Raw genomic sequence first — 26648 nt, forward strand, 5'->3', positions numbered from 1 at the left:
ATGGCTTATTTTGGTGACCCCAAATCATTTTGAAGGCCTCTGGGTTTTATTTTTGATTCATCTTAAATAGATTTACTGCAAGTTTTGTGCTGTGCAGGGTGGAATTAGATTTGCCAATATCAGCATGCGGGCACTCAGGCTGATGCACTTGAAATAACCACGACCATGTAAAGAGATCAAGATGTATAGGTCATACCTAAGAAGCTTTAGATACAGTATATTGCAGCTCCATACTTTCAAGAACACAAGTATAGTTGAAGAAAAAGTAATCATCATCTATTCTTTGCTTTCTGTAGCTGCTCCTCTTTTGGTGGGAATCTACTCCAAGGACATGCTGTTTGGGAAAAATGTGATAACAAAATAGGCTGTGAAAGAGCACCACTGAAATTGGTTAGAAACATTCCAGCAGGAAATGTCTAAAGAAAAGTTTGTCATGCAGAACGATTTTGAGTTAATCTCCAATTCTGGACCAGACTTTTCAGCATGAAATGTCACATAAGTCTCTTGCGATTGGCACAAATGCAAGCAGGGAGGAAAAACAGGAAAAGTAAAATAGAAAACACCTGGTTTTCAATATGCTCTCATTTGAAGTCACATCACTTACTCACAGGATCAAGCCTGTCACATTCTGTCTCTGTGCTGCCACTCAGTATCTGTAGAGTATAGCACACAAAGAAAAGCTCCAGAAATCTCATCAAATCCATTAACTTCTATTACCATATGCTTTACAGTAAGTCGTATCTTCTTATAATAGTGCTTCAGCTGGTTTACACAGTATTAGTTTGCTGAAACAGTTCACGCTCCACCAGTTATTATAGGCAGAAATTAATAATGGACTCAAATGACTTTACAGTATTTGCACAACGTCTCCACCACATTCCAGGGAAGTGTGGCAAACTATAACATTGTCATAGATGGGATTTTTTGTTATTTCAGCATTGTTTTTTCAGCAACTGACAATTTTTGTACGTTTTTCCTTCAGTCAACCTTTGGCCAAATTTTCAAGCACAATCAAACATAAACCACAGCTCTCATCTCCTGTGGTGCCAAAAGAGTAGGCATGGAAAAATGTATACTTGGCAGGAGGTCAAATTAAAGCAGACAAGTTATTAAGTCAAAACATGTGTTTTTGATAATAACTGTGAAAGCAAACCAAAAATAACAGGACACTGATTGTTATCAAGCTGAGTGCCAGACAACTTTTTGTATAATATGTCATTAACCACTGTTTACTTTCACAGGCTAAAAAGACAGAAATTCCCTCTGATCTGGACTAAAATCTAGCCTGAAGAGACGCCTACTTTGGAGAACGGACTTGAAGTATTTCAAAAAAAAATTTTATACTTTTTTAATGCAAAATGAACATTCAGAGGGCAACATTGTTTATATGTTGGATGATTCTGTGCATGGACACCTGTCTAAGCCAGAAAGACTGCACAGGTGTGGACTGTCCTGTTCTTCAGAACTGCATCGAAACGAGTTTAGAACCTGGTGCCTGCTGTCCCACCTGTATACGGAGGGGCTGCACCTGTGAGGGCTACCAGTACTACGACTGCATCCAAGTAGGTTTCCAGAAAGGGAAAGTCCCAGAGGGGGAATCTTACTTTGTGGATTTCGGAAGCACTGAATGCTCCTGTCCCCGGGGAGGGGGGAAGATAAGCTGTCGTTTCATTCCATGCCCCGAAATTCCCCCCAACTGCATCGATATTTTGCAACCTGCAGATGGATGTCCTCAATGTGGGCGAATTGGCTGTACACATGACAACAAGAAATATGAGGCCGGACACTCCTTTCAGATGGACCGCTGTCGGGTGTGCCACTGTCCAAATGAAGGTGGAAGGTTAATGTGCTCACCTATCCCCGGGTGTGACCATCATAGTTCTAATAAGCCCATGTGGGTGACAACCACTAACAACAACCCTTTGAGAGATGTTAGCAGTCCCCATGATGGCCAACAAATGAGTCCTGCAAACCCATTTTCCAAGCTAGCACTGGGAAACACTCTCCCACTGTATAAGCAGGACCCACCCAGTTTTGGCACCGAGGATCATGACTATACGCTGGCAGGACCGACGTCTTCCAGTATCCAAAAGCTGGCCCAACCACTGGAATCTACTACAGTACCACCAACTTACCCAGAGTCAAGCTCCACTTCCTTTAACTCCCATGATGACAGGAGACATGAGCTGAGGAAGACACATAAAAGCCCTGATCCAGAGCGGAGCAGAGAGGCTGAGGTCACACATAACATGGATCCAACCACTGCAGGGACTCAGAGCGAAACATCAACGTCGCTAACAATGACACAGAAGGTGACCGCAGAGACCCACAGGCCACAACAGGAAAATGGCGAAAGGGATATTAGACATAACAGTGACAGAGTCAGGGTGGTGCCGGACACTTTAAAAGACACAGCATACACCGCCCGTGCAAACAAGGGGTCCAGGCACTTTGGCCATCACAGACATAGTCAGGGCAGTCTCACGGGGAGTCATGGCGGCTCCCGTTCTGTTGGCCATAGGGAACAGGAAAAAGCATCAGTGGAGCGCAGGCAGCCAGTCGGTAAAGAAGAGCAGGGCTCATACCCCACGATACAGTTCAGTCCCACCAGCAGGCCTCCAGTAAGGATGAGGGAGGATGGAGAGCAGCCTCAAAGACAACCCCAAACCCTCTACAACTACCAGTCTCAGGATTTGGAGGGAGACACAGAAGGTAAGTTAGCTTCTTTTTAAGGATTTTAAACAATCTTGACCTTTTACCATCAACAATATCCTCATTGAAAGTCATTGAATTCAGTTCACCTTAAAAGAAAACGGAAATCTTTTGATTCATTCAGCACCTGCACCACAATACAACACAGCGTGATGATTTATAGCCGACTAATGACAATGTTGGGTTGTTAGTTTTTCATAAGACATGTTCCCTTTCCTTCTCTCACATCCTGTCTTTTGAGGAGGAATTCATAATCACTCTATTCAAGCTGGAAGTGGTCCAGGAAAAACAATTGTCCATGGAAGGGCTGTTTTCCCAAGATAGCATTTATCTACCTTACTCAGAAGACAAAAGAACCATACTAAGTATGTACTCATGCATTCAAGTTGAGAGAGTGCTGTATTTATTTCTCTAGAGGGTTGTAAATAGCGAGTAATAATCAGCCTGATGCCGTATTTTCATTCTTATGCTGCTAATGTATCTGATAAGTAAGAGCAGCTGAAATTGGAATTTCTCTCCCTACTTTGCTCCGGTGAGAGTACTGGGGTTGTGCCTCCTGCCTGTGTCCTCTGTGTGATTATCGGCTTGTTCTCAAACAGATCAGCTCTCTTCAGGCCATAGAGGCCAATTTACTACAGGCACAGAGAGACAAAGCACACGATAAAATGATTACAGGGATGTCCAGATGATGAGTTACACCGCACTGGAAAACATCACGTCTTACATGATGTCAGGTTACACATATACAACACATTTTCCCTTACAGTTAATTTCATGTAATGCCACATAATAATCCGAATGCTTTAGCTTTAATGAATAATGTAATTTTCTGCAGTTCCATATGTGTTAATGATGAACAAACTTGCTGCCAAGGAAAACCTAATTATATTATAATTTCCCTGCACTTAATGGCTTTATGGCACAGCGTAGTTTCACTGTATTGTAAGACTTCACTATGAAGTGAGTGAGCTAAATTATGAATAAGCGAAATGTATTAACCTTGTCATTTCATCTGTGTAACCTCTTCAGCGACTGGCTTACTTATTGGTTCAGGATTCTGAGAACTCTTTCTTATTGGTGGTGTTTTGTCCAGCTAACCACAATCTGGAGGTGTGTAGTTAACCTACTTTACAGGACTATGATGTTTGTTGAGACCTGTCGGGACTTTTCTTTCCTTTCAGCACTTGGCCTCCATAGGTATGTATAGTCTATGCTGAATGCATGTGTGAGATGTCTCTGGGAGTGAACTCCAGAGGTACCTTTACCCGCACTAAGTGGGAGAATACAGGTTAGAAATGTACGATGTGTTGCTGTTTGCCAGGACGCATTTTTTTGAAGTCTGGGTAAAACATGTGAAACTGAGTGTGAGCATCTGTGAGCCAATATAGAAGCTATTCTCAGCGGGGAAAAAAATAGATATTTGCTTTGACAGACGTCCTCAGAAGTTTTCCACACTGTCCGTGAGTGCTTTAGGATAAAATCCAGCTTTTCAGCTGTGAATTATGGCTTCATGGAAGAGGCTTTGAGTTGAAGTATGAAGTTTTTTTCTCCCGGGATAAGCAGCTCAAACTAACTGGTTGAGTGACACCGTGAGGGTTCACTGTTGAAGGTCATTGGACTACGGGAAGATTTCCAGAGTGGTGACATGTTAAAGTACAGGAAAAAGCCATCTGATAAGGGTCTTGACTAATGCGTGTTATCGATGCCATTAGCAGAGTTATTTGGAGAGGAAAAAATAAAGCATGAATAACAAGAACACAAGCATTTTTCACTCAACATAAATGGACTGCCTTTGCAGTGGAACACGGCCCAAAATAATGTTTTTTCTTTCAGTCAATAATTCCTGCCATTTGCCCTCTCTCTTTCCAACCAGACGCAGTGTGTGCTCAGAAGGGGGATGGGATTGTTTAGGCTTTCTGATGCTGGGCTGGACCTGGTATAGGATTTCTTGGGGGTTGTACCTGCAAGCGGCATAATGCCCATGTGATGAATGAGACCACTGTTGTGGCTTGATTGCCAGACGCTACTCACTGCTCCCTCATGAGCCGGTGTGATTACCCGTCTCCCTTGAGGCTGCTGGTTTCCCAGTCTTCTCTGCAATCACCTTGTCTGAAGCACAGCTCCACACGTTGTCCTCTCAGTAACTTCCCTTCCTACTTTACAGAGCACCAAACTGTAATATTGAACTAAACTAGAATCTGCAACACATGGATGAGTTCATAAAGCATAAACATCATCTGAGGTGAGGTGAAATCACTGAGGAAGTGCTTGTTTTCATCAACAGCACTGTCACAACATGCTGCATATGGGAGTGGACTGAACAGATGTATAATTTTCCTTAGGATGAAAAGGAGGGTGAATTCCAGAGCTTGTCATGTGAGAGTTCATTCCCAGTGTACCACTACTGTGAAGATCAGTTTGAAGAAGATCTCTGGCCAATCTTCCAGGTCACTTCCAGGAATTTTGGCCTGTCTCCCATCCACAAAGTGTCCTTAGTGAAAAACCGCCCGATCCACATGTCACCCATGCTTATAAATAAAAAACCATCTGCTCCAGAACCAGGAAACCACTCATAAAAGAGACCCACGGTATAAGTAGAGAGAGATTGTTGATATATTGTAACACAATAACAGATCTGCTTCTTGCACTAATGTGCTTTGCTGTCATTAACATACAGGCAAAGTGCAGCTGTATACAGATGTTTTCAGACTTACAATATTTTCTCTCCTCCAAATATGAAATACAATAAATCTTTCGTATAGAATCTGGAACATTTATATTTATGTGTCACTAATGTAAGGATTTCTAATGCAGAAAATAGTGGGACTTGAAAAGCAGCCAATTAGGTAATAGTATTCCTGAGCGTTATTTTCAGCCATCACGTCCAAAATCAGGATTTGGACGGATTTCCTCTGGCCAGAAATGAGCAAATTTCCTGTGGTCTGGTTTGTGAACACACCTTGGAATATGTAAGGCTTAATAAGGGAATAGGAAACAGGTTCAGATTACAAGACTGGAGAAATTTGGTCAGAGGCGTGCAGGGGAATACACTTTACCAGTTTGATATGCAAACAGAATCTCTAATGCTGATGAGTGCATCAAGGACATGGCATCTTTTGGAAACACAAACTATAAGTCGCAATAATTCAATGCACCACTAGCAATAAAAATCTTGGCAGTGTGTATTTTAATGTTTCGTTCAGGATATTTAACCACAAGGAGGTGTAATTGGATCAGAGGTTGTGAAACCATCAAAGACTGAGTGAAGCCCTCCAGGCTCGCATCAACTAACCATAACCCCGATTAAGACTACAAAAAGATGGATCACATGTTTGCTGGCTCACAGTCTCCGAGAGATTAAGACATTAGTTGTCAATAATTGAAACCTGAATTTGCCATTTTGGAAATGAAGTCATGGTGACAGCAGTCCTCCCTGTTATGTCACAGCCAGCTGCTCTTGGACAGTGATTATGTGTTTCAAAAGACACTATCTCTGCAAGTAGTCATGTTGGAGGTGAGAAGAACATTGTGTCACTCCCTCCCGAGCTTCACACAGGCCTGCACGCACACACACACAAACCCACACATGCTTTTAAGCTTTCAGCATCAATCATCGAACATGTTCGACCACATGAGTTTGTATGTCACGGGCGCTCGGTATGCGCTGTTATCCGCATTGTTGGTCCTGTTCTCTCCAGCCCACCTGTATTGTAAATCACTGCCAAGTTCACAAAAGTAAAGACACATGAGCCTTGATTAGTGGCAGCTCACTGCTTTATGACACCTCCAGACATGTTGAGAGTTGCCCCTTTTGGTTGTTATTCTAGCTTCATATTTTCAGAGGGCGTGATGTCACCAGTTTTGGATTTGGACAAGAACAAAGCATCTGGTGTTAATGCTTGTCTAATGGGCAAATATAATGACAGGCCTGGAAGAGAGAGATGCTCCTCAGCCACCTTTCAAGTGCGTAATTTAAGTCTCTGTTGTGTAAGCACAATAAATCAATTTAGCTAATTATTGCACAGCTGAATGGAACAAGTTGTGATCCAGCCTTGATTAGAAGGTCTGTCAAAGGGACAGGAAGAGACCTGGTTAGACTGAGATACAGCTTGGCTAAGTTAGCATTGTTTTCAGTCCCAACAGCTATTTTGGTGAAACAAAGTCTCGCTCCGTCATTTTGTCCACTAAAACCTCTGTAAACACGGTCATGAACTGCATGTATTTTAACTCTGCATACATCCCACATTCTGTATGAGCATATGGAGCAAATTTGTATAATGTTCGTGGTGGGTGAACTGATTCCACCTGGAGAAAATGAATGGGAGGCAAAAGAAGGAGGATGAATAATTATGTTCCCGGTCTTTTAATATACATTCACTCAGGTTCAAAGGGACTTGTTTAACTGCACAGCTGGCACAGATACTGCAGTTATGTATCAAACAGTCATTGTGCCTTTCAAGGTTTGGATTTTCTCATTTCTAAACCTTTGAATTATGCACACTGCAGCAGTCACTTGCTCTATTCTGAGTCATGGCCTCGGTCTTATTATGTGTAGGTAAGTCAAGGAGAGGTGTTTCAACAAACATAAAGTGGATGTGGAAGTTGAAATGAGCTTGGGATCTGGAATTGCAGTAAGATTTTTACTCGGTCTTTCCTCTGTGTGACCTCCACCCTCATCTAGCAGACTATGCTATGAGAGATTTAAAGCTTTTAGAAGGTAGTTGATATAATTTTTTTTAGTCATGCGAGTGGCATGGCTATACTGTCACAGTGTCTGTTGGTCAATTAGCCCATCACTTTTGTCCATACTGAAATATTTCAGCAAGTATATGATGATGATATATGAATAGAGATTCATTATCCCCATGGGATGGACCAAAGTCAGTAGGATCCTTGACAAATAAATGGAATCTCAATAATCCATCCTGATTGCCATTAGATCTGGTACAGACATTCATGTTAATAACATCAGTTAAACTTCTAATGCCATTATCAGGAGAATTTATTTAGTTTTTCTTAATAATCTTCACACTGAAAAAATAATACCTGCAAAGCTAATGACATCCCCATCAGCCTCAACGTACTTACCTACCTTCTAAACATCATAATGTTAGCATGCTGACATCAACCTGTAGCTCAAAGCAGTAAGTGTTTATGTACGGCCTCACAGAGCCATAGCATTTCTGCAAGCTGTTTTCATAATCTCTTTTATTTATTTATTTTATGTAATGTTTATTTAACAGGGACGATACATACGACATTGCCACAGGAAATGGGAAAATGTGATGTACATAAGACGTCTAGCTTCAGCTAATTTGCAGTCTTTGTCCCTGGTTAGGCTTTAGAAGAGGATAAAATATACAGAATACAATACAAATGCAATAATACAAATACAGTAAGTAATACAGTGGATACAGTGAATAAGTACCGTGAATAAATAAACACAGTTGCAGTTTCTGTTACTGCTTTGCATCTGTGCCGCAGTTAGTATCTACTCTATCATCTTGGAAAACCAGTCGCACATTATTCTGACATAAAAGTCTGTACTATCACTCTGTTTTGACAAAGCAGTGATGAAAATCTAACAGCAAATATAGCTATGATCATGGATCATCATAAATCCAGCGGTCTGGTTCTGAGGAGATTTGATAAGTTTAAGTTGAAACACTCAACGCTCTGTTAAAACTCTCATCTTCGTGTATATCCTGCTTCACAAACGTTTGGTCTTGTACGGTGTGACTGACTATGAAGGCATGAGTGTCATGAGTTGTGTCTTCTACAGTAGTGCAGGAGCTGCAAATCAAAGCTGGAATGCACTGCCCTGTTATTGAAGGAACACGTATACATTTTTCCTGTCTGTTCCCTGACCCAGTTTGAAATGAATTGCTTATGTGCTGCTCTTTCACTCTGCTCCAGCTCTTATTAGCCAGGATGTAACAAAAAAGGACGATTTTACTCTGAAGGTAATTTTATAGAGTCTTGGGTTTCATACTTCTCCCTGCCAATGAAAGTGAGTGCAGAGTCAAGGAGTCTGAAAAGAAAAACACAGATTGTACTCGCTATTCTCAGCGTTTAGTCACCAAAATCAGCTTCTGAGACGAGAGTTCCACTTCAAATATCCTGTAACCAGATTTTACAGCATCTCACTCATGGGATTTTAACTGTTAACCATCCTCCTCCAGCTGAATTGCAACCATCATTTTATGTGATTCCTCTGAAACACTGGCTGCACTGAGTGGGATAAATCTGGAACTGGGTGTTTGTGTTTCATTACAGTGTCTGCCAAGGAGCTGGTGAAGACCTGCTGTGAGACAGGGGAGAAATGGGCTTCGGCTAATGGTCACTGCAACAGCATGGAGCCACCCACAAAAGATAGCCGCTCCATCTGCTGGTGAGGCCATTATTAAACTCCTGTTCATGTCATTTAGCTCTGCACACTATAAATCATCTTAAATAGGAAAAGTAGGCTGCTTATCTATTTTATTTGTCTTATCAGCAAGGTGGATTTGAATTTCGATTAGTAGTGACATAAACACCAAAAAAAATGCTCAGATTTTTTTTTATTATGTGGCTTTTTTTTGCAAGATTGATCCCATTTCAGCTCACTTTTCTTTGGAAACACACTCCTCACACAATCGTCCCAAGAACTTATTGAGATGTCAATTTCAATATTTTGCTGCTAATTAAATTTAAAGAAACTTGAAAACATATTTCAGTTCTGTAGCAGCACTCGTGGGAAGAAAAGCCTGCCCACCCATTGTTGCCGTAAGGCCACAGTTGCAGTCCAAACACTTTCTTTCTCGTGTGTGCTTTTCACTGCCAGGACTGCCCAACAACAGTGCTGCCTTGGTTCCCTGGGAGAAAGTCGGTGTTTGGCTGGAATTAATGCAGCCCGAGCAGGAGAAATGTGTCAAGACAATGCCAGCGATAAATGTGGGATCGATTCCTACAAGGCAAGTATTTGTGACCAGATACCAAGGCAAAGGGCAAACACAGTTCACAGGCCAACTTAATGACACTGTAAATTTCAAATTAAGCCTTATACAGTCCAAATTAGCAATTGATAAATGCATTCCTCACAGCAGAATTGGAAACATGTGTGGATGATACTAGTCTGTAGCCAGTAACAGTCTTCTGCAGTATTCAAGGTATCTCCTCTGAGCACTACTGCTGTGGTGCCAATTCCCTGTTATTCAATTACCTTATTTAATTTAGACAAAATGATTTCAGGCCAATTACAAGTGAAGATTCGCTCAGTCCTAAAGCTTTACTATCTTCAAAGCAGACCTCAGCAGTTGGAAATGTCAGATGTGACTTGTTTGACCTCTCTGAAATTGGAAACACGGACTGATAATTGATGTGGTAAAACAGGCAGTGGTAGACGTGAGGTCTATTATGGCTGTTAATTGGAGGTCAAGTTCAGGTGACTGTGTAACTTGTCCAGATTTCCAGATTCCCAAAGCCACTCATTGGCCATCTGACCTGTGTGTTGAAGGATACTTTTTCACCTGCACAGAGCAGCACCTCGAGCAGCATGGGGTCATTGTCGACTCTATGCTGCAGTACAGCTGTTAAATATTGGCTTTCATCACCTTTCTGTTGGACTCCTGTAGATTTAGTAATATTATGCCATCCACAGGCACAATACATCATAGTGGTCATTACTTCAGTTTTATGTTTCACTGTGCCCTCACGCAATCTTAGTGGAGCTTGCTGAGAGCTGCAGAGTGAGAGGCTATGAGCAAGGGGAGAGTTGCTCTAAATTCATGCTTGTACGTATCAAAGTTCACTTCAACAAAATGAAGAGTTTACAGCCATGCTACTGGCTCTGAAAGGCCATTTCAAAACAGTGGTGCTTTGAGCTAAAGGCTAATCTCAGCATGCTAACATGTTCACAATGTCAATGCTAACATACTGATGTTTAGCAAGCAGTGTTCACCAGGTTCACCATCATACTTTGGTGTGTTAGCATGCTAATATTTACTAAAAAGTACTGAGAATGATTGGAAGAGTATTAGTTAGTATTATATTAGTATTGACCTGATGGAGGCACTAGAGAAAAAAATCTAAGGATCATCAAAGTCAAGAGGATTTATCTTTTGGGCACCATGGAAATAACTCAGCAATTCATCCAATCATGGTGGCACTAGAGGAAATATCAGGGGATGACCAATGTCAATAATCCTCGGCACACCATGATACAGCAATCCATCTGATAGCAGTCAAGATACTTCACTCATGATCAAAGTGATCTGGTTGGCATCCTTAGAGCAGTGCTGCTAGCGTAGCTAAACGCAGACCTTCACCACTGAGCATAGCTTTTATGTACTTTGTAAAGTACAGCAGCTTCTGTAATAAGCTTCATGACCCATGACTGCATGTGTAAAGCCTTACTGTGTGACCTGCAGGAGTGCTGTGACTGCTGCTCTCTGGGGCTGCAGTTCCGCAGTGAGGGGCATCGCTGCGAAGCCCACCAGCACCTCGGCTTTCACTGCAGACACGTCTTTGTGACCTGCTGCGAGGGGGAGGGGAGCAGAGCTGGGAGTCAGGATGACCGGCGCTCTGTCAGAGAGAGGCCCGCTCTGACCTCCACTCCTACACCTAAAAAAGGTACTGTCAGCAAACATCACAAAGACTCAACCCCAAAACGCTAAAGGACAATGTGGTCCATGCCAAGAGAGGGGATGTTTTTGAGTCGAGGCATGTAATAAACACTGGTGCACTGCTGGGAAATGTACTGATTTAAACCAAAGGCAATCAATTTTCTTTATACGAGCTGTTAAAAGGAAGCATTGCAGTAAGATACCCTAACCCTGCTGAAAAATGGCACGTCTCACTGGCCTCCCAGAACAAAGTATAATAGCCCAGAACACCCCTGTACTGTAATTCTAAGAGATCTAGTGCCTGTCTGCCTGCATGGCGCTACATTAAATCTTTTTAAACCATTATCCTGTTGGTAGTATTCTTGCACTGATATGGCTTGGCCACTGCAAGACAAAACATTTCAAATACATGTTAAAACAGCATGATCTGTCTTGTGGTCATTGGGGATCAGATGCCTTCCATTAGGGTGTTTTCTTCTTTTATGGTTGGTTAATTCATTTTTATTTCCACGGGATGACAAATATTCAGCCTGTCTCATTCAGGATTAAACAACACGGCACAGCAAGACATCCTCGAGTAACACAAACACAAAGAAAAATACATCAATCGAGGCATTACATATACTACACTAAATCTACACGGTTCTTTTATTGTAACTTGTATTGATGTATTTCGTGCATCTGGTTATGCTGCGTGTATTTTTAAGAAGCCATCTAAGGAAGGGCGTTGCAAACTTGTTTAGGATATGAATAATGTGGTATGTGGCTGTGGCTCATGCTGTGTATTTATCCCTGCAAAAATAAACATTCGTATGAAAACAAACAAGACAAGAAATCCTCCTTATCGTTGTGGCCATTGTGTCATTATTAGATTTTAAGAAGTACTTTCCTGCAGGGGAAGCAATAAAACTATGTTCAACTTCTTACGCAGTTTTACACCATTATGCAGTTTTATCGCCCATGAGAACAACGGTCAATCTCTCCATGTGCTGCAGTATCTGACAGCCCGTACCCTAAAGAGGCCTTCTCCATTGGGGAGGAGCAGGATGGGGAGAATGCAGTGGAGGGTCCGGTTGAGGTGGAGGACATGGATGAGTGCCTGATGTATGAGGGCAACATCTGCCACCAAAGATGTATCAACACGCCGGGCTCTTTCCGGTGTGAGTGCTTCCCTGGATACGTGATGCAAGAGGACGCTTTCACTTGTGCACAAGGTAAAATGAAGACCACCAATCTTATTTTGTGGCACAGTGTTAGCAGACCTTTCCAGTGATGTGCTGGCAACAGGAAAGGGACTCTTTGTGCCATTTGCTCTTTGAAATATGATTTACAGTCTGCATTCCTGTCAGGAAGACCCCATTTGTTGTAATTTGTCTACACATTCACAGTGTATTATTTTCCTGGTCTCTTTCCTGAGTTCCTTCCTGTCTGCAAGCACTGATACTGCCTAATAATAGTTATTTTAATCACACACTAACATCCCTTTCCTGGACTGACAGCAATGCTTAACTAATCACATCTGCTGTTGTCAAAAAGCTCTTTAGCTTTTCACCATTTGAAAATCACTCTTTGCACAAACCGAAGGTCTCCTCAGATGAACGGTTTAGACGTGTTTTCGGGTAACGCCGTGTGACGTTTCTGCTTCAGTGTACCAGACTTTAATCAACAGTGGCTTTCCCCAACATGAGCCTGTCTCAACAGGATGCTAATGCCAGAGCTCCCAGCAAATTACAGTGAGGGATGGGGCTCACTAATAAAACCAAGTGTTTGTCTGCAGGCAGTGCTTTTTCCTGCCTCACCTTCGCTGCTATTACAACTTTCATCTGTAGCCACTAGCCTCATAGCGTTGGATGAAGATGCAGGAATTGCACGAGGTTTAAGCCTCTAACTAAGACCGCAGTAGATGGAGAGGTGGAATTCTTGATTACAGTGTGTCGCTCCTCTGATGAGATTATTCATGTTTCTGCAGAGACGGTGGACGAGGAGAACAGACTGAAGGAGGATGACAGAGCAGGAGCGGAGCCCACTTCACCGCTTCCGCCTCCCACCGAGCGCCCCGTCCCACTCAACCCCTGTGAAGGTTAGAAACACGCAGCTTAATGAGATGAGAGGGAGCTGCAGGCCTGACAGCCCGCAATGAGCACTTTCATTCATCCTTTCGTCTTAATCAGAGGCTGGAACGAGCGTCTCGATGTGGTCGAATGTGTTCAGAGGAGAAGCCAGCGCAGCCTGCTATAGATTGACATGTTGTTATTTCAAACTCACCCTTTCCATGAAACGTAATTGTGCTGCAAATGTCAAACACAGGCAGTGAGATGGTATCAAAGGTTAGTTTGTTTTCAGCATCAGCCGTTCATTCTCACGAGTTCTCCATATTATAATCTGTGCAGGGTCACTTTTTGTTTCTCTTGTTTGGTTTCCATGACACCAGGGTGGAGGTTTGCAACACTGTAGGCCAGAAGTAGGAAATACAATATGACCAGGTCAGGGATCAACCTGGAAAAAGGAAATGAGCGAACGGCAATACAATAAATAGTGTTCTTGTTTCCCGCCCAGAGCTGCAGAGTTCTCCTCTGTTTCACCCTAAATACTGTTGTTTGGAGCAGTAGTGCAATATGTTTCATTTGTCCTCACTATACGGTATTATTTTCAGGAAACAACCCATGTGAGCAACACTGCACCTCAGTGGGCGGAAGGCCACAATGCTCCTGTTTCCCAGGATTCTCCCTTATGGCTGATGGACGCTCCTGTGAGGGTAAGCAACTAAAACTGAGTCACACCAAGGTAGCGTGTGGAAATTTTTTGCAATCACGGATGTGAAAAATAGCTCATAAATTTAAGCCCTGGTTTCAGGTTTCTCATTTAGCCAGTTGTGTTTTGTTCCAGTTGAGGAGAGTTTCCTGGTAAAGGCTGTCTGCTACTGATTTGTCTCTTTCTCTAATCAGTGCCTCTAGACTTGCAGAGCAGATACAGCCATAATCCCCTTCACTCTCTGCAACACACCGTGATGCAGGCAAAAAAAAATATATAAAAATGGGAGATGTTCTTTTCATCTTGTTCCTGAACTGAGTCTCTACCAGAGGGATCATCCCAACTATCCATGCATTATCACAATACATCTCAATAACTGCATCCCATGTATGCACTTTATTCCACTCAGAATGCTGGTGGACTGTGTCTGTTATCATGAGGCTGATCAGCTGCTGCTCAGTGTGTCCAAGCTGTCTCCCAGGGGATATATCTTTAAGTTAAGCCATAACCACTGCTCTCTCTCCTGCTTGACAGCAGCCAACTGTGTCACAGAGAGCGGCTCGGGATGGTGACAAATTCCTCATTGTATGTTATACTCAGTGGCCTCGCCTGTAATCTCTCTCCCAGAGGAGGGTCCAACCTGTCTCTTTAATCTGTCTCTAACTGCTGACTGACACACAGACCTCAGTATTTTTGTACATCTCCTTCTAAACCTATTCATCCAGCCTCCTCTACCGTGCACTTTTCATTATTTATTGTCTTTATTCACACATGTGTCGTTTATTCTTTTTCTCCACCCAGACGCAAATGAGTGTTTGTCTGCACACACCTGCCAGTTGAACGAGCGCTGCGTGAATACTGCAGGGAGTTATGTCTGTCAGAGACTGATCACCTGTCCCCCGGGACACCAGATCAACAATGACATTTGTGAAGGTATGCCACACCTTATCAGCATCAAAGTATTGACTTCCACCCACCGTGAATTTGTTGTAAATACCAGCAGGAAGGTGTGTGTATAACTGCATGTTCACAATGTAAGGAAAGCACATTGTTTGGGAAACAATTACCTTTACCACCCTTGAGAGTAAGTATTGAAAATGAGAATTTTTTTTAATTCTTTAAATCATGTACTTTCACTTGTGAGAGAGGGAGAATATTAAGAAATATTACCCCAAAGAATTCACTTGCTGTTAACTCCCAGTATTAAGATCGCCGTGGCTTGTCTTAGTGGGTGGCGCCCAACTTTGAGATGCAATAGTAAACCTCCCAACACGTCTCATTATTTCCATGCACCATAAATTGTGCCTGTGCAGAAGTCCCACTCATAAAGCAGCAGCAGTGTTCAGGAAGAAGGACCCCTAAGATGACTTTTAGATGTGCTGTAAGTGCTGTTTGCCCCTGCAGCTGGGTTTGTCTAGGTAAGGAGACCCAGCTAATCTGCAGCTACTTGTGAACTTAAAAAATGTTCATTCAGGCAAGATGAGCATTTAACAGGAAAGTATGTTTAACGTTAAGCCTCCAAACAGCTTCGATGTTAGGCCTTCGGCATAAGTGCGGAGTGAAAAAACATCCTTGTGCAGCGCTACCTATTCCCTATTCATGACTTACTAAGAGACTGTAATGAAGCGTTCCTTTTGCCTGCTCTCACAAATGAGGCACCACACAGGGAGAAACTGAATTATTTTTTTCTCCCTTCTATAAAGAGAATGACTCAGTAAAGACCATAAATTAACTGTGAAATATTATTCATCAATATTTGCTGTCTTCCTATCCCGCTGTGTTCAACGAGCTTTAATACTTTGCACCAGATTGACACATTTTGTGCCATGCTCACAGTCACAATACCGACCTGCTGCTGTTAAGCAGGTATAATGTTCACTATCTCAGCGTTGGTTGTTAGCATGCTAGCATTTGCTAACTGGCAAACACAAAGTACAGCTGAGGCTGCTGGGAATGTCATCGGTTTTGCAGGTGTTTGGTCATAAACTAAAGCAGTGGACAAATTAAACATTTCACTAGATGATGCAAGGTCAGAGAATTTCCAAAATTATTACAATTCATCCAGCAGGGGACATGAATGTCTGTCCTGAATTTCTTGGCAAACCATCTAACAGTTGTAGAGCTATTTCACTCAAAACCACAAATCTCCACCTCACGGTGGTGCTAGAGGAAAAGTCAGGGAATCATCAAAGTCATGAGGATTTGTCGTCTAGGAGTCATGAATTTCAGAGCAATTTGACTAATGATTCCTGAGATATTTCTGTCTGGACTGCAATGGTGGACCAGCTCACCGAACAACAGATCGGCACTGTCCTGTGTAGAGCCACAGTATTGCTAAAAACCCCAAATAATTAAAATAGTGTAAAGGTTCTCCGTTCATAAAAAGGATCCCTCAACATCAATGGTATCCTGATGGCATTTCAGCCAAACCTACTCTGGAAATAACAATATACTGCATGTCTTGCTAATACATGTAGCAAGTTTGCTATAAGCATGAAAATACAGGGAGTGAAAAAAGGGGAAAACAAGGATTCAAGAGGTTAAACTGTCACATACAGTGGACTACTTGACTTTTGTGGGTTCCTTGAGCCTGTTGCCTCGCTGGGAGGTCACTGCCAATCCCTCACACATTTCTTCTGCTTCCTGGCTTTCCCCTCTCTGTCTCTGTTGGTGTCAGTCTCACTCAGCTCCCACAGCCTCTGCCAGGCTTGTGTCAGGAGCAAGATGCTCAATCACTATCTGCTGTTTAGAGACCTACCCTATATCAGCATGGCTGCCTGCCAGAGCAGGTTTAGGCCTCTATACAGCAATTAGAGAGGTGAAATCCTGCAAGCCTGAAAAAAACTGAAGGCTTTCATGCATTATGCACACATGCGCGCGCGCGCACACACACACACACACACACACACACACACACACACACACACACACACACATACACACACACACACACACACACAAACACCACATTTTGTGATCTTTTTTAGATGGTGATTTCCCTCCAGCTTTGGTTCACACTACCACAACAGATGTGGCGGGTTGATTGACAGGAGGTAAATCCCTTAGTAGACAGGTGTTAGAGGACTCTGGGGGAATATAGCCCGATGTTCATTTACACACTGCACAAGAAGACTACTGCATGTGACTTCTGCTCATTTTTAACTAATTCGATACATTCCTCTGGTTGAAATATTAAATCGTCATTCAGGCCATTCTGGTTGAAATGTGTGATTAGTATTGATAAGATTCCTAAATTGCAATACAGTTATTTTACTCTTGATTAACCTCTGGAGTATTGACAAGGAGAGCGTTATGATAGATGAAATGCAGTAAAAGTGAGTGCCTGTACAGTCTGCCATTTAACCACAGTGCCATCCAGTGGTGAAATTTGGCATTAAATGTATATCTTGCAGTATGGACTGTAGTTAACACATGTAGTGGGTTATCAGACTGAAACTAATAATGTTTGATTTGTGCTTCATTTGCAATTAATCATTTTTTCAGTCCTCATTAGTTCATGCATTCATCTTCTCCAGATATCAACGAGTGTGTGCAGCAGAGCCATAACTGTGGACTCGGCTTTGAGTGTGTGAATACCGACGGTTCGTTCAGGTGCAACCCTAAACCTCGATGTCCTGTGGGCTTTAATCAGGATGCAGGGGGCAACTGTATAGGTAAGTGAAACCACTTTCTTACTAAGATGACAATTTGATTGCTAATGTGCATTGGAGTGGTTGTTTTTTCTAGTTTTAATTGTGCCAGTAGTGGAAATAAACTGATATAGTGTTTATTAGAGATTAACAAAAAATAATTCAGTATGAATGTGTGTCAGTGTATAAAGAGTTAAAGGGTCTTCAGCTTTGTTTTGCATGATAGTCAGTATTGTTTTTGTTTCAAGAGATTCCCAATCTTGCACAAATGAATGCACTAGGCCAAACACAAAATTTCCCCACTGATGAATCATCGTCCGTGTAGACGCACAGTTATAAGCCGTGCAGGTGAATCAGCATGGCTGCAGTGACAGAGGGGTTAAATGCCACACAGACAGGAGATCAGAGAGGTTGCTGTTAGGGGCTGCAGAGGGGTGGATAAAAGCCAATCCTCTGTCCTCCTCCAGTACAAACTGATGCTGTGGAATTAGCCCCCAGGGGCAGGAACTGGGGCATGTCGAGGCAGCCGACGCCCCTGTAGGAGAAGCGTAAAAGAAATGCTCTCAGAAATGAGAAAATTGAGAAAATGTCAGACACACACACACACAACAAAGTTATCCAAGGGAGTGCAACTGTGTGATGTGTGTTTGCTTTGATTTCACAGTGTGGCTAAAGAGCTGCCCTCCGGTCTCTCATGTTCTGCGTTTGTGCCTTTGGGTCTTACCTCTTCTTCTGTCTCTCTTTATCTTCATCTCTCTCTCCATCTATCTCTGTAACAGATATTGATGAGTGTGGCACTTTGGCCCAGCCCTGTAGCCTGGGATTTAACTGCATCAACACATTGGGATCCTACACGTGTCAGCGGAAGATAATATGTAGCCGTGGCTATCATGCCAGTCCTGATGGATCCAGATGTATTGGTAAGATTTGTAATTATTGCACTTTAAGAATGTGTAATCTGATGATTTGGTATAAAGACAGTTGTGTCTCTCCAAACTAGCAAAAAATAAGAAATGCCTCACGCTAAGGAGATGGTAATAACAACAGATCACATGCATTCACAAAGTGGCAGCAGCCGAGTGTTATTGTCATTTTATGGAGTTTTCCATCTCTTTACCATTCATGTGTGTCTTGTAGATGTGGACGAGTGTCAGAGCAGTCTGCACCGATGTGGAGAGGGCCAGCTGTGCCACAATCTGCCTGGATCCTATCGTTGTGAATGCCAGACAGGCTATCAGTATGACTCATTCAGGAGGATGTGTGTAGGTATGTTGGACATCGTACACATCGTCATGCACAAGAAGTAAACTCACTCTTTCCACTCTTCTGCACTATGTACTGTACAGCCACCCATCTTCTTTGTCTGCCTCCTCCTCTTTGTCTGCCTCCTCTGCTCCTCCTGTTTATTATTCTGCGGTGGGAGAGCTGCTGCTGGCTCTTGCAGTATCCACCAAGCCGATCACGTCTCCTGCTGAAGAGGACTCTGTTCTACCCCTGCTGCTGCTGCTGGTGCTGCTCCCTCTGTTTGTGATTCACAGTGTTGTGACTCTCATGATAATGGACTCTGCTCAAGTGTTTAGACTATCAGCAGGCAGCTGGTCCCCACAGCACACTTGACATGCACACAGGCACACGCGGGCGTGCACACGTATAGGGTCGTGCAGGGCAGCAAACCCGCTCACGCTTGGTTGCACATGTGCTCTTGCACACATGGGTGCAAACACACAAGTGCAATACACACTTACAGAGGTATGATGACGCTGCTTCTTCCCCTCAGATGTAAACGAGTGCTGGCGCTACCCAGGCCGTTTGTGTGCCCAGACCTGCGAGAACACCCCAGGCTCCTATGAATGCTTGTGTACCTCTGGCTTCCGCTTATCCGGCGATGGCAAGAACTGTGAAGGTGCGTGTGTATTAATGTCTGCCTGCATGGGTGTGAAAGAGTGTGTGCATCCATGGGTGCATGTTGGTGCATGCAGTCGTATTTTTTTGTGAATCTACACGTGAAAATATGCCTGTCTGTGTATGCATGTGTTTGTTGGTGTACCAGGCTTGTGTGTGTGTGTGTGTGTGTGTGTGTGTGTGTGTGTGTGTGTGTGTGTGTGTGTGTGTGTGCATGAACAGCACAGATTCCTAGACTGAGCTGATATTAAAGCTGGCCAGTGTACAGCATATTGTTGAAGAAAGATGGTACTTAGACATAGTGTATTATACTCCACATCATGCCATGCCTTCAAGCAGAAACCAGTAAAAACATAATTGGCTTAATAACAACATCTTGTTGATATGTTAGGATAAAAACATCGAAAATCCTTTGATCAAGTGAATTGTGACAGTAATGAGCTCTAACCTCTAATCTCCAGATGTGAATGAGTGTTTGGCCAGCCCATGCAGTCAGGAGTGTGCCAACATCTATGGTTCCTACCAGTGCTACTGCAGAAAGGGCTACTACCTCAGGGAGGATGGGCACACCTGTGAAGGTGGGGCACGCTCTATTACACATCACAAATCCCATATTTATACCAAATCTATGTTTGGACAGGTTTATGAATCAGTTTCACATGATTTACTACCCCCATGTCGTCCAGACATCGATGAGTGTTCCCAGAGCATCGGCCATCTGTGTACCTACAAGTGTGTGAATGTTCCTGGCAGTTACCAGTGTGCTTGTCCTGAGTATGGATACACCATGTCTCCAAATGGACGCTCTTGCAGAGGTAAATTCCCCCCTTTAAAAAAGCAAAAACAACAAAGTGCATGCACTCATTGCTTCATTGCAAATGCAAGAGTTCTGCTCTGAAGTAGATTTTAAAAATGCCTCTGCACTCCTTTAAGTCTACAGAGTGTATAGTAATGGTTATGCTCAGATAAATATAATTGGTACCTTTATAGTGGCTCAGTAATTACACAGGCTATAAAACTTTATTGGACTAAAAACCTTGTCCCGCTAATTTGAATTTTTTACTTGAACAGTCCCTCCGCACACACAAGGGCGAGTTTTAGTCTTACGTGTTTCAGCAATGAGGATTTTCTTCAAAGTTCAGTTGTCCCGTGACTAACACACATTTCCTCTGCTGGAGGCACTAAACCAGCCTTTGTGTATTAACTGTGCATTTCAGATATTGATGAGTGTACCACAGGTGCCCATAACTGCTCTCTAGCTGAGACCTGCTACAACATCCAAGGAGGGTACCGTTGCCTTTCTCTCAACTGTCCACCAAACTACCGCAAAGTGTCCGACACGTGAGTGATAAAATCAGTTTAAAACCCAAACCAGTGTTCAATATGAGGCATACTGTTCTCTTATGATCTTGTTATTCATATGAAGTTGGATAAGATCGCATTTTTTCATTTATCTTGAACTATTATTTCAATTTCTGTCTTATGTAAAGAACTTCGAATTACCCTGTTGCTGAGAAGTACTATACAAATAAAGTTGCATTACCTTCCCTGTGCCCCTTGTAGGCGCTGTGAGCGGATCAGCTGTCCCAACTATCTGGAGTGTCAAAACTCCCCTCTGAGAATCACCTACTACTACCTCAGCTTCCAGTCCAACATTGTCATCCCTGCACAGATCTTCCGCATCGGACCCTCCCCTGCCTACTCTGGAGACAACGTTATCGTCAGCATCACGCAGGGAAACGAGGAAAACTACTTCAGCACCCGGAAGCTGAATGCCTACACGGGTGCTGTGTACTTGCACCGACAGGTCGAGGGTCCAAGGGATTTCTTAATCAATGTGGAGATGAAGCTCTGGAGACAGGGGACGTTTACCACTTTCCACGCCAGGATCTACGTCTTCATCACAGCCAGCTCGCTCTAACCGTTAGAGATGTGCTGTGGCCACTTTGGACCTTAATTCAGCCGATGAGGACTTTTCATATCACTATTTAACAGTGCCATAAAGTATACCACTGATTGTCATGAATGGTTTGAGTAGTTAATCTTGCTTATGTCCAGTTGAAGTTCATATTAAAACTTGCTGTGAGAAGAGTGGAATATCCAGAGAGAAACTGTTGCTTTGTGCCAGTTTCTGTTTTCACTGCATTTGCATGAAAGCCCCACAATGTCAAATTATCTTTTCTTTATTTTTCACTTGAATTGCAAATATACAGTACATGTCATTCATTTCCATGGCTCAGAATACCCATGGAAAACACATTCCACATTTACAAAAGCCCATTAAAATCTAAACCCTAGAATAATGAGTTTGGAGAAAAATATTTATTATATCACCAGAATGAAGCAATTTGCCATTATTTTGATTATCTTAACCAGATGTGAGTAAAGCATAAAAATGATAACAGGCAACCTCAAGCTTCTGCTTTTTTTCATGCTGAGAGACTTGTATCCCAGTTTCTGTTGTTAGATGACGTGCAAGTTGATAACACTGTGGTGAAAGCAGAAGGAATCGTTTTCTACGAGTTCCCATCACAGTGCCCAATCAACTCCATCTCTTTGACCCTGCTCTGCTGTTTTTGTTTTGTCTTTGAAGTATTTTATAGATTTTATATAGCTCCATATGATGAGTTTTTTTGTATCAGACACATTATAGATGGATGTATCATATTTGTTATGCTAGATTCACAAGCTACAAAGTATTTTAGTAAAATATTAAAAAACACTCGATCGGCTAATTTTATTTATTAAGAGGAATATTACTCGTGTTTTTGTTTCACAGTCATTCCCCATTAATTCTCACTTGGCATACTTGTTTAATTATGTACCAGATCTTTCCTATACATGGCATATAGTCCACATTATTCGTCAGTGAAGCTGTCAAACTATATAATCTATTCTTGTCAGGGCATGTCACACAGTAAATATCCATGGCCATTTACATACCTGTTCACACCTTGCTATTGAGCTCAACATGAGCATCACCCATCGACACATGCCTGTTTGACGCACAGACACATTTAATGAAGGCTAATAACAGCAATGATAATGTAGTGCTTGATTTCTGAAATAAACGTATCGTAGTCTTCTTATGTTGATGTGTAAGGTCTCATAAGCTCTGAAGTTGTGCTCCATCGACTGTAGGTTGTGACATAGAAAGAGTTACACTGCCACCTACAGGATGAATGCAGTCCTACACCCTGAAAATGTGGGTGTTCTCTCAATGTCGCACCAGCAGAACAGTCTTAAAAACATAGAGGAAGCACATAATTCTCATTAATGTGAACCAATTTAAACATAAAGATTTTATCAAAACCGAATTAAGATCGTTTTCTTTTTAATAAGCTCTCCTTCAAGCTATGTATGAGCTTTTCTTCTTGCCCTGCTTAGAGTTCAGTGAACCTCCAGGACCTGCTGTAATCATCGGAAAGGGTGTGTGTGTCTCTGTGACAGCTATATTAATGCATGTTGCACATCCAAACAGGGCCTCTCGCCAGTTTTCTGGTCTCTGAAATGAGTTATACTGTCGAAGGTCATTTCAACTGAAGAGACTGATTTCTGCACTAATTTTAGTCCCTCGCTCTATGTTTGGTAAAAATAATGAAAGCTGGTTAGTCAAAGATGTTCCTCCTGACAAAACTCATAATAATAGCTACATATGTGTGATTGAATCAAGCTTTAAAGCACACCCAGTGGCTGAGAAGCCACTCTCGGTATGTGCAAGACTTACAACGAGCCCTCCAGCAGTGATTGATGTCTCTTTCCCCTAATTAGCTTTATCTGCTCTTCAAGATTAGGTGGTGCTGTGTTTCAGGGACAGTGAATCACGCATCCCAGACAAGGGAAGACACACACATCTATTATGGGTTTAAGGACACTGACAGGAAGTTTTGAAATCTCCTGGACAAAGGAAGAGGGACTGTAAGAGGGTTATGGGATGGGGTAGTTACAGAAGAGAAAGTTACAGTGCCACAAAGTCACTGTACTAGAGATCATTAGGCTGGTTGTGTAGCCTCACCGTTTGCCAAATATCTGCTGATAACAACTCCTATTAAACAAATCTCGAGTGAGGTAAAGTAGGCCTTTAATGTTATGATGCTGCATGATGACTTCTGCATGAAATGAACATGTCTTTGATTGCAGGGGATGTGAGGGAAGGTCTGGGGAAATCTGGGTTACGAAAATGAAAGGGGAATGCTCTCCCTTCAGTAAATGATGACATCCCCCTCAGCAAGGCACTCAACCCACATTACTACAGTGGAGATGCTTTTTAGTTGAAAGCAGAGGGCTATTTATCAGTACATGTTGATTGTAAATAATATGTGTATCCTTTGCAATGTTGAATGTCCCACATTTTGCACAACTAGCTATATAAAATTCATGGATTTGTAGGGTCTAGAATTGGAAATTGGAAAAATTGGAAAATGACCATCTCTTGGATAACAACCCAACAGTACAAATAATAATCCTAAAACTACATCAAAGCAACATGTCGGCACTGATTTAAGTAAGTGGCCCAGGTGTCTAGAGGTCAGGGCACCGAGCATGAACGGCAACATCAGTGGTTCAAGTTTGGGTGGCACATCATTCCCCATTTGTCTCTCTCCTTGTTTCCTGTCATCTGTCTTCTTTACACTGTTTAATAAAGGCATGATTAAACAGACTCTTTGACTGAACTGATTCACACTGTGTATTCATATTAGTCTATATTCAAAAATACACTAAAAAATAATGCATTGTGGAAAACAGAATGCATGCAGTTGATGATGATAATGATAATGGTAATAATGATGATAGTGATGATGATGATGTACAAAATCTAATTGCTCTTAAAATGCCACTTTTGCAGGCAAAAAAGAACTACAATCTACAGAGCAGGCGACTGTACAGCCTGTGTCTGGGTGGAGGTCGGAGCAGAGGCGGGGTGGATGGAGTGTGATGAGAGGGGGAGGAGGGGGGGGGGGGGGGGGGGGGGGGGTGTTACAGACACGCTTGTCTTTGATAGCTCAGGTGGTCATCACCTGAGGGGGAAAAGAGCGTTAATGGGCATTCTCAGCAGCAGACAAGCACAGGCTAGCGCTCCCTCTTCCCCGGCTGCCATAAACAGAGGGAAGTATGCATCATTAGATTAGGCTGAGGCTAACTACATGTAGTCAAGCCCACTTCATACAGTAGCCAGCAGTGTGCAGAGTGCACAGACTCATCCTCCGGCCTCCCACTGCTCAGTACGATTGGCTGGGTAGGAAGTGGGTCTTGAAGCACGGCTGTGTGATTGGTCAACTTCTGGAATGATTACCTGCACCACAGAAAGAATTATTATTGTAGATTATGTTAAGTGTCATCATTTCTATTAAAAGCAATTATCTATGTATAAAATATGATATGATGATTGATCATTGACAGTTCACCTTAATTAGAATAGGAGACAATAGAGATGCCTCCAACCCTGCAGCAAATATGATTTCTATGGTTGGGTAATGATCAGCTGCCACGGGAACTGGGCATGAAAAGACATAGAAAATATCAGTGAGGTTTTACTTCAACAGCAAGGAATAATAATAGAAGGATGGAAAGCTATAGAGCTCAACTCCTATAGAAAAAGAAAAAAGCAAAAACTAGAGAAGAAGAGTTGAGAAACATAAGACTGAAAGACAGCAGGAGAGGAATTTGCCTGAGAGGAGAATGAAGGAAGGTATGTAAAGTTGCCTGTCACTTTGAGGCGCCTGATAGCTCTGCCTCGGTGTCATAGCATCACACTGGAGAAGATATTGCACCATATCCCTAATATTCCACTTGTTTGAATGGAAATGATCAAACTACATGCACGGAATAACCTAATCAGGCCCTCAAAACGGACATTTTGCCTCCAGTCTGACCTGTGAGAAGGCCAGAAGCAAAAGGTCCAGGTTAGAATATGAGATGTAGCCCTGAGGACAGAGACAGAGGAAAGCAAGGCTCATCCCTGCAGGAGCGAATTGACCAGAGGGAAAGCTCCTCTTCAAGGCTGCCTGGGTGGGAAGATTTACTGGAGTCTTAATCACAGGTCGACACTCTGACCAATAGGAAGGGAGACACAGATGATGCGCTGCCTTGTTAACTGCCATTTTGACAGAATGTAATGCCAGACATCTTTGGCATGTGTGACTTTTGACACCACAAACCATGTTTTTAACTTTCTGGATGTACTGTATTGACTCACTCAAAATTAGAGTTACGCTGGTGGGGTTATATAATATGAAATGTGTCAGTTCACCAAAATAACAAACAAACAAACAAAAAATCTCACTGGTGGCGTGTAGACACGCTGAGAATCTTCTATAGACAAAATAGCCCCCATAAAAACTGTTGTGTTCTGTGGATTTTTCGATTTAGCAGAGATTTTTTGTAAAATATAATTTTTTAAAAATATAATAAGTATTAAGTATTTTAAATAAGTATTTTTCATATTTAGGTCATACAGCATGTGTGAAATGTGTTCTATAGCCATGCTTGTGAAGTGGCTCCAGGGATGGCAATGTTGCATTTGGGAGACGTTTACCTTCAGGGCTTTCTGCCAGAAAGCCTTTCTGTCAGGAAGCCTAACACGTGGTTAATGTGAAATGGTTGCAGTTTGGTTAGGTGTAGGCAACAAAAGTACTTGTTAGGTTTAGGAAGAGATCATGGTTTGGGTTAAAATAATAACTCCATGTTGACTTTTGGTTTCACATGAGACACGAATAGTGGACTCCTAGGTGAAAGTCCTGTGTTTCACATATTTATCCACCTTGATGTGTGATTTAAAGTACATCACCTGATTTCCTTTTGGCTTTCTAGAAAAAAGCTTTCTTGCAGAAAGGCTTATGTAACACGATTTCCTATGGGCTTTCTGGCAGAAAGGTCTATGTCATATGACTTCCTAAAAGCTTTCTGGCAGAAAGGCTTTCTGGCAGAAAGGCTTATGTCATCTGAGTTCCTAAAGGCTTTCTGGCTAAAGACTTTCTGGTAGGCTTTCTGACAGAAGGCTTAAATCATCTGACTTATTAAACACTTTCTG

General features: G+C 42.4%; 1 protein-coding gene across 1 annotated transcript; it reads left to right on the forward strand.

Annotated features, from left to right (window-relative positions):
* Positions 1-1330: 1330 nt before the first annotated feature.
* Positions 1331-22706, forward strand: LOC139335711 (fibulin-2-like). Its single transcript, XM_070969460.1, has 16 exons — positions 1331-2712; positions 8989-9103; positions 9536-9665; positions 11121-11322; positions 12311-12529; positions 13285-13395; positions 13969-14070; positions 14868-14999; positions 17603-17740; positions 18496-18636; positions 18854-18982; positions 19494-19619; positions 20080-20196; positions 20305-20433; positions 20836-20959; positions 21182-22706. Exons 1-16 carry the CDS (start codon positions 1359-1361, stop codon positions 21537-21539), a joined length of 3627 nt encoding a protein of 1208 aa, XP_070825561.1. The 5' UTR covers positions 1331-1358; the 3' UTR covers positions 21540-22706.
* The last annotated feature ends 3942 nt before the right edge of the window (positions 22707-26648 follow it).

The sequence above is a fragment of the Chaetodon trifascialis genome, chromosome 8 (assembly GCF_039877785.1).
Source record: "Chaetodon trifascialis isolate fChaTrf1 chromosome 8, fChaTrf1.hap1, whole genome shotgun sequence".
NCBI classification, from domain to species: domain Eukaryota; kingdom Metazoa; phylum Chordata; class Actinopteri; order Chaetodontiformes; family Chaetodontidae; genus Chaetodon; species Chaetodon trifascialis.

What these genes read in the sequence shown, in the direction of transcription:
- LOC139335711 (XM_070969460.1), top strand. Translation starts at nt 1,359, where the DNA reads ATGAACATTCAGAGGGCAACATTGTTTATATGTTGGATGATTCTGTGC. An exon ending in CCCACTCAACCCCTGTGAAG is followed by an intron (nt 13,396 to 13,968) that starts GTTAGAAACACG and finishes TATTATTTTCAG; the next exon opens with GAAACAACCCATGTGAGCAA. An exon ending in AAATGGACGCTCTTGCAGAG is followed by an intron (nt 20,434 to 20,835) that starts GTAAATTCCCCC and finishes TGTGCATTTCAG; the next exon opens with ATATTGATGAGTGTACCACA.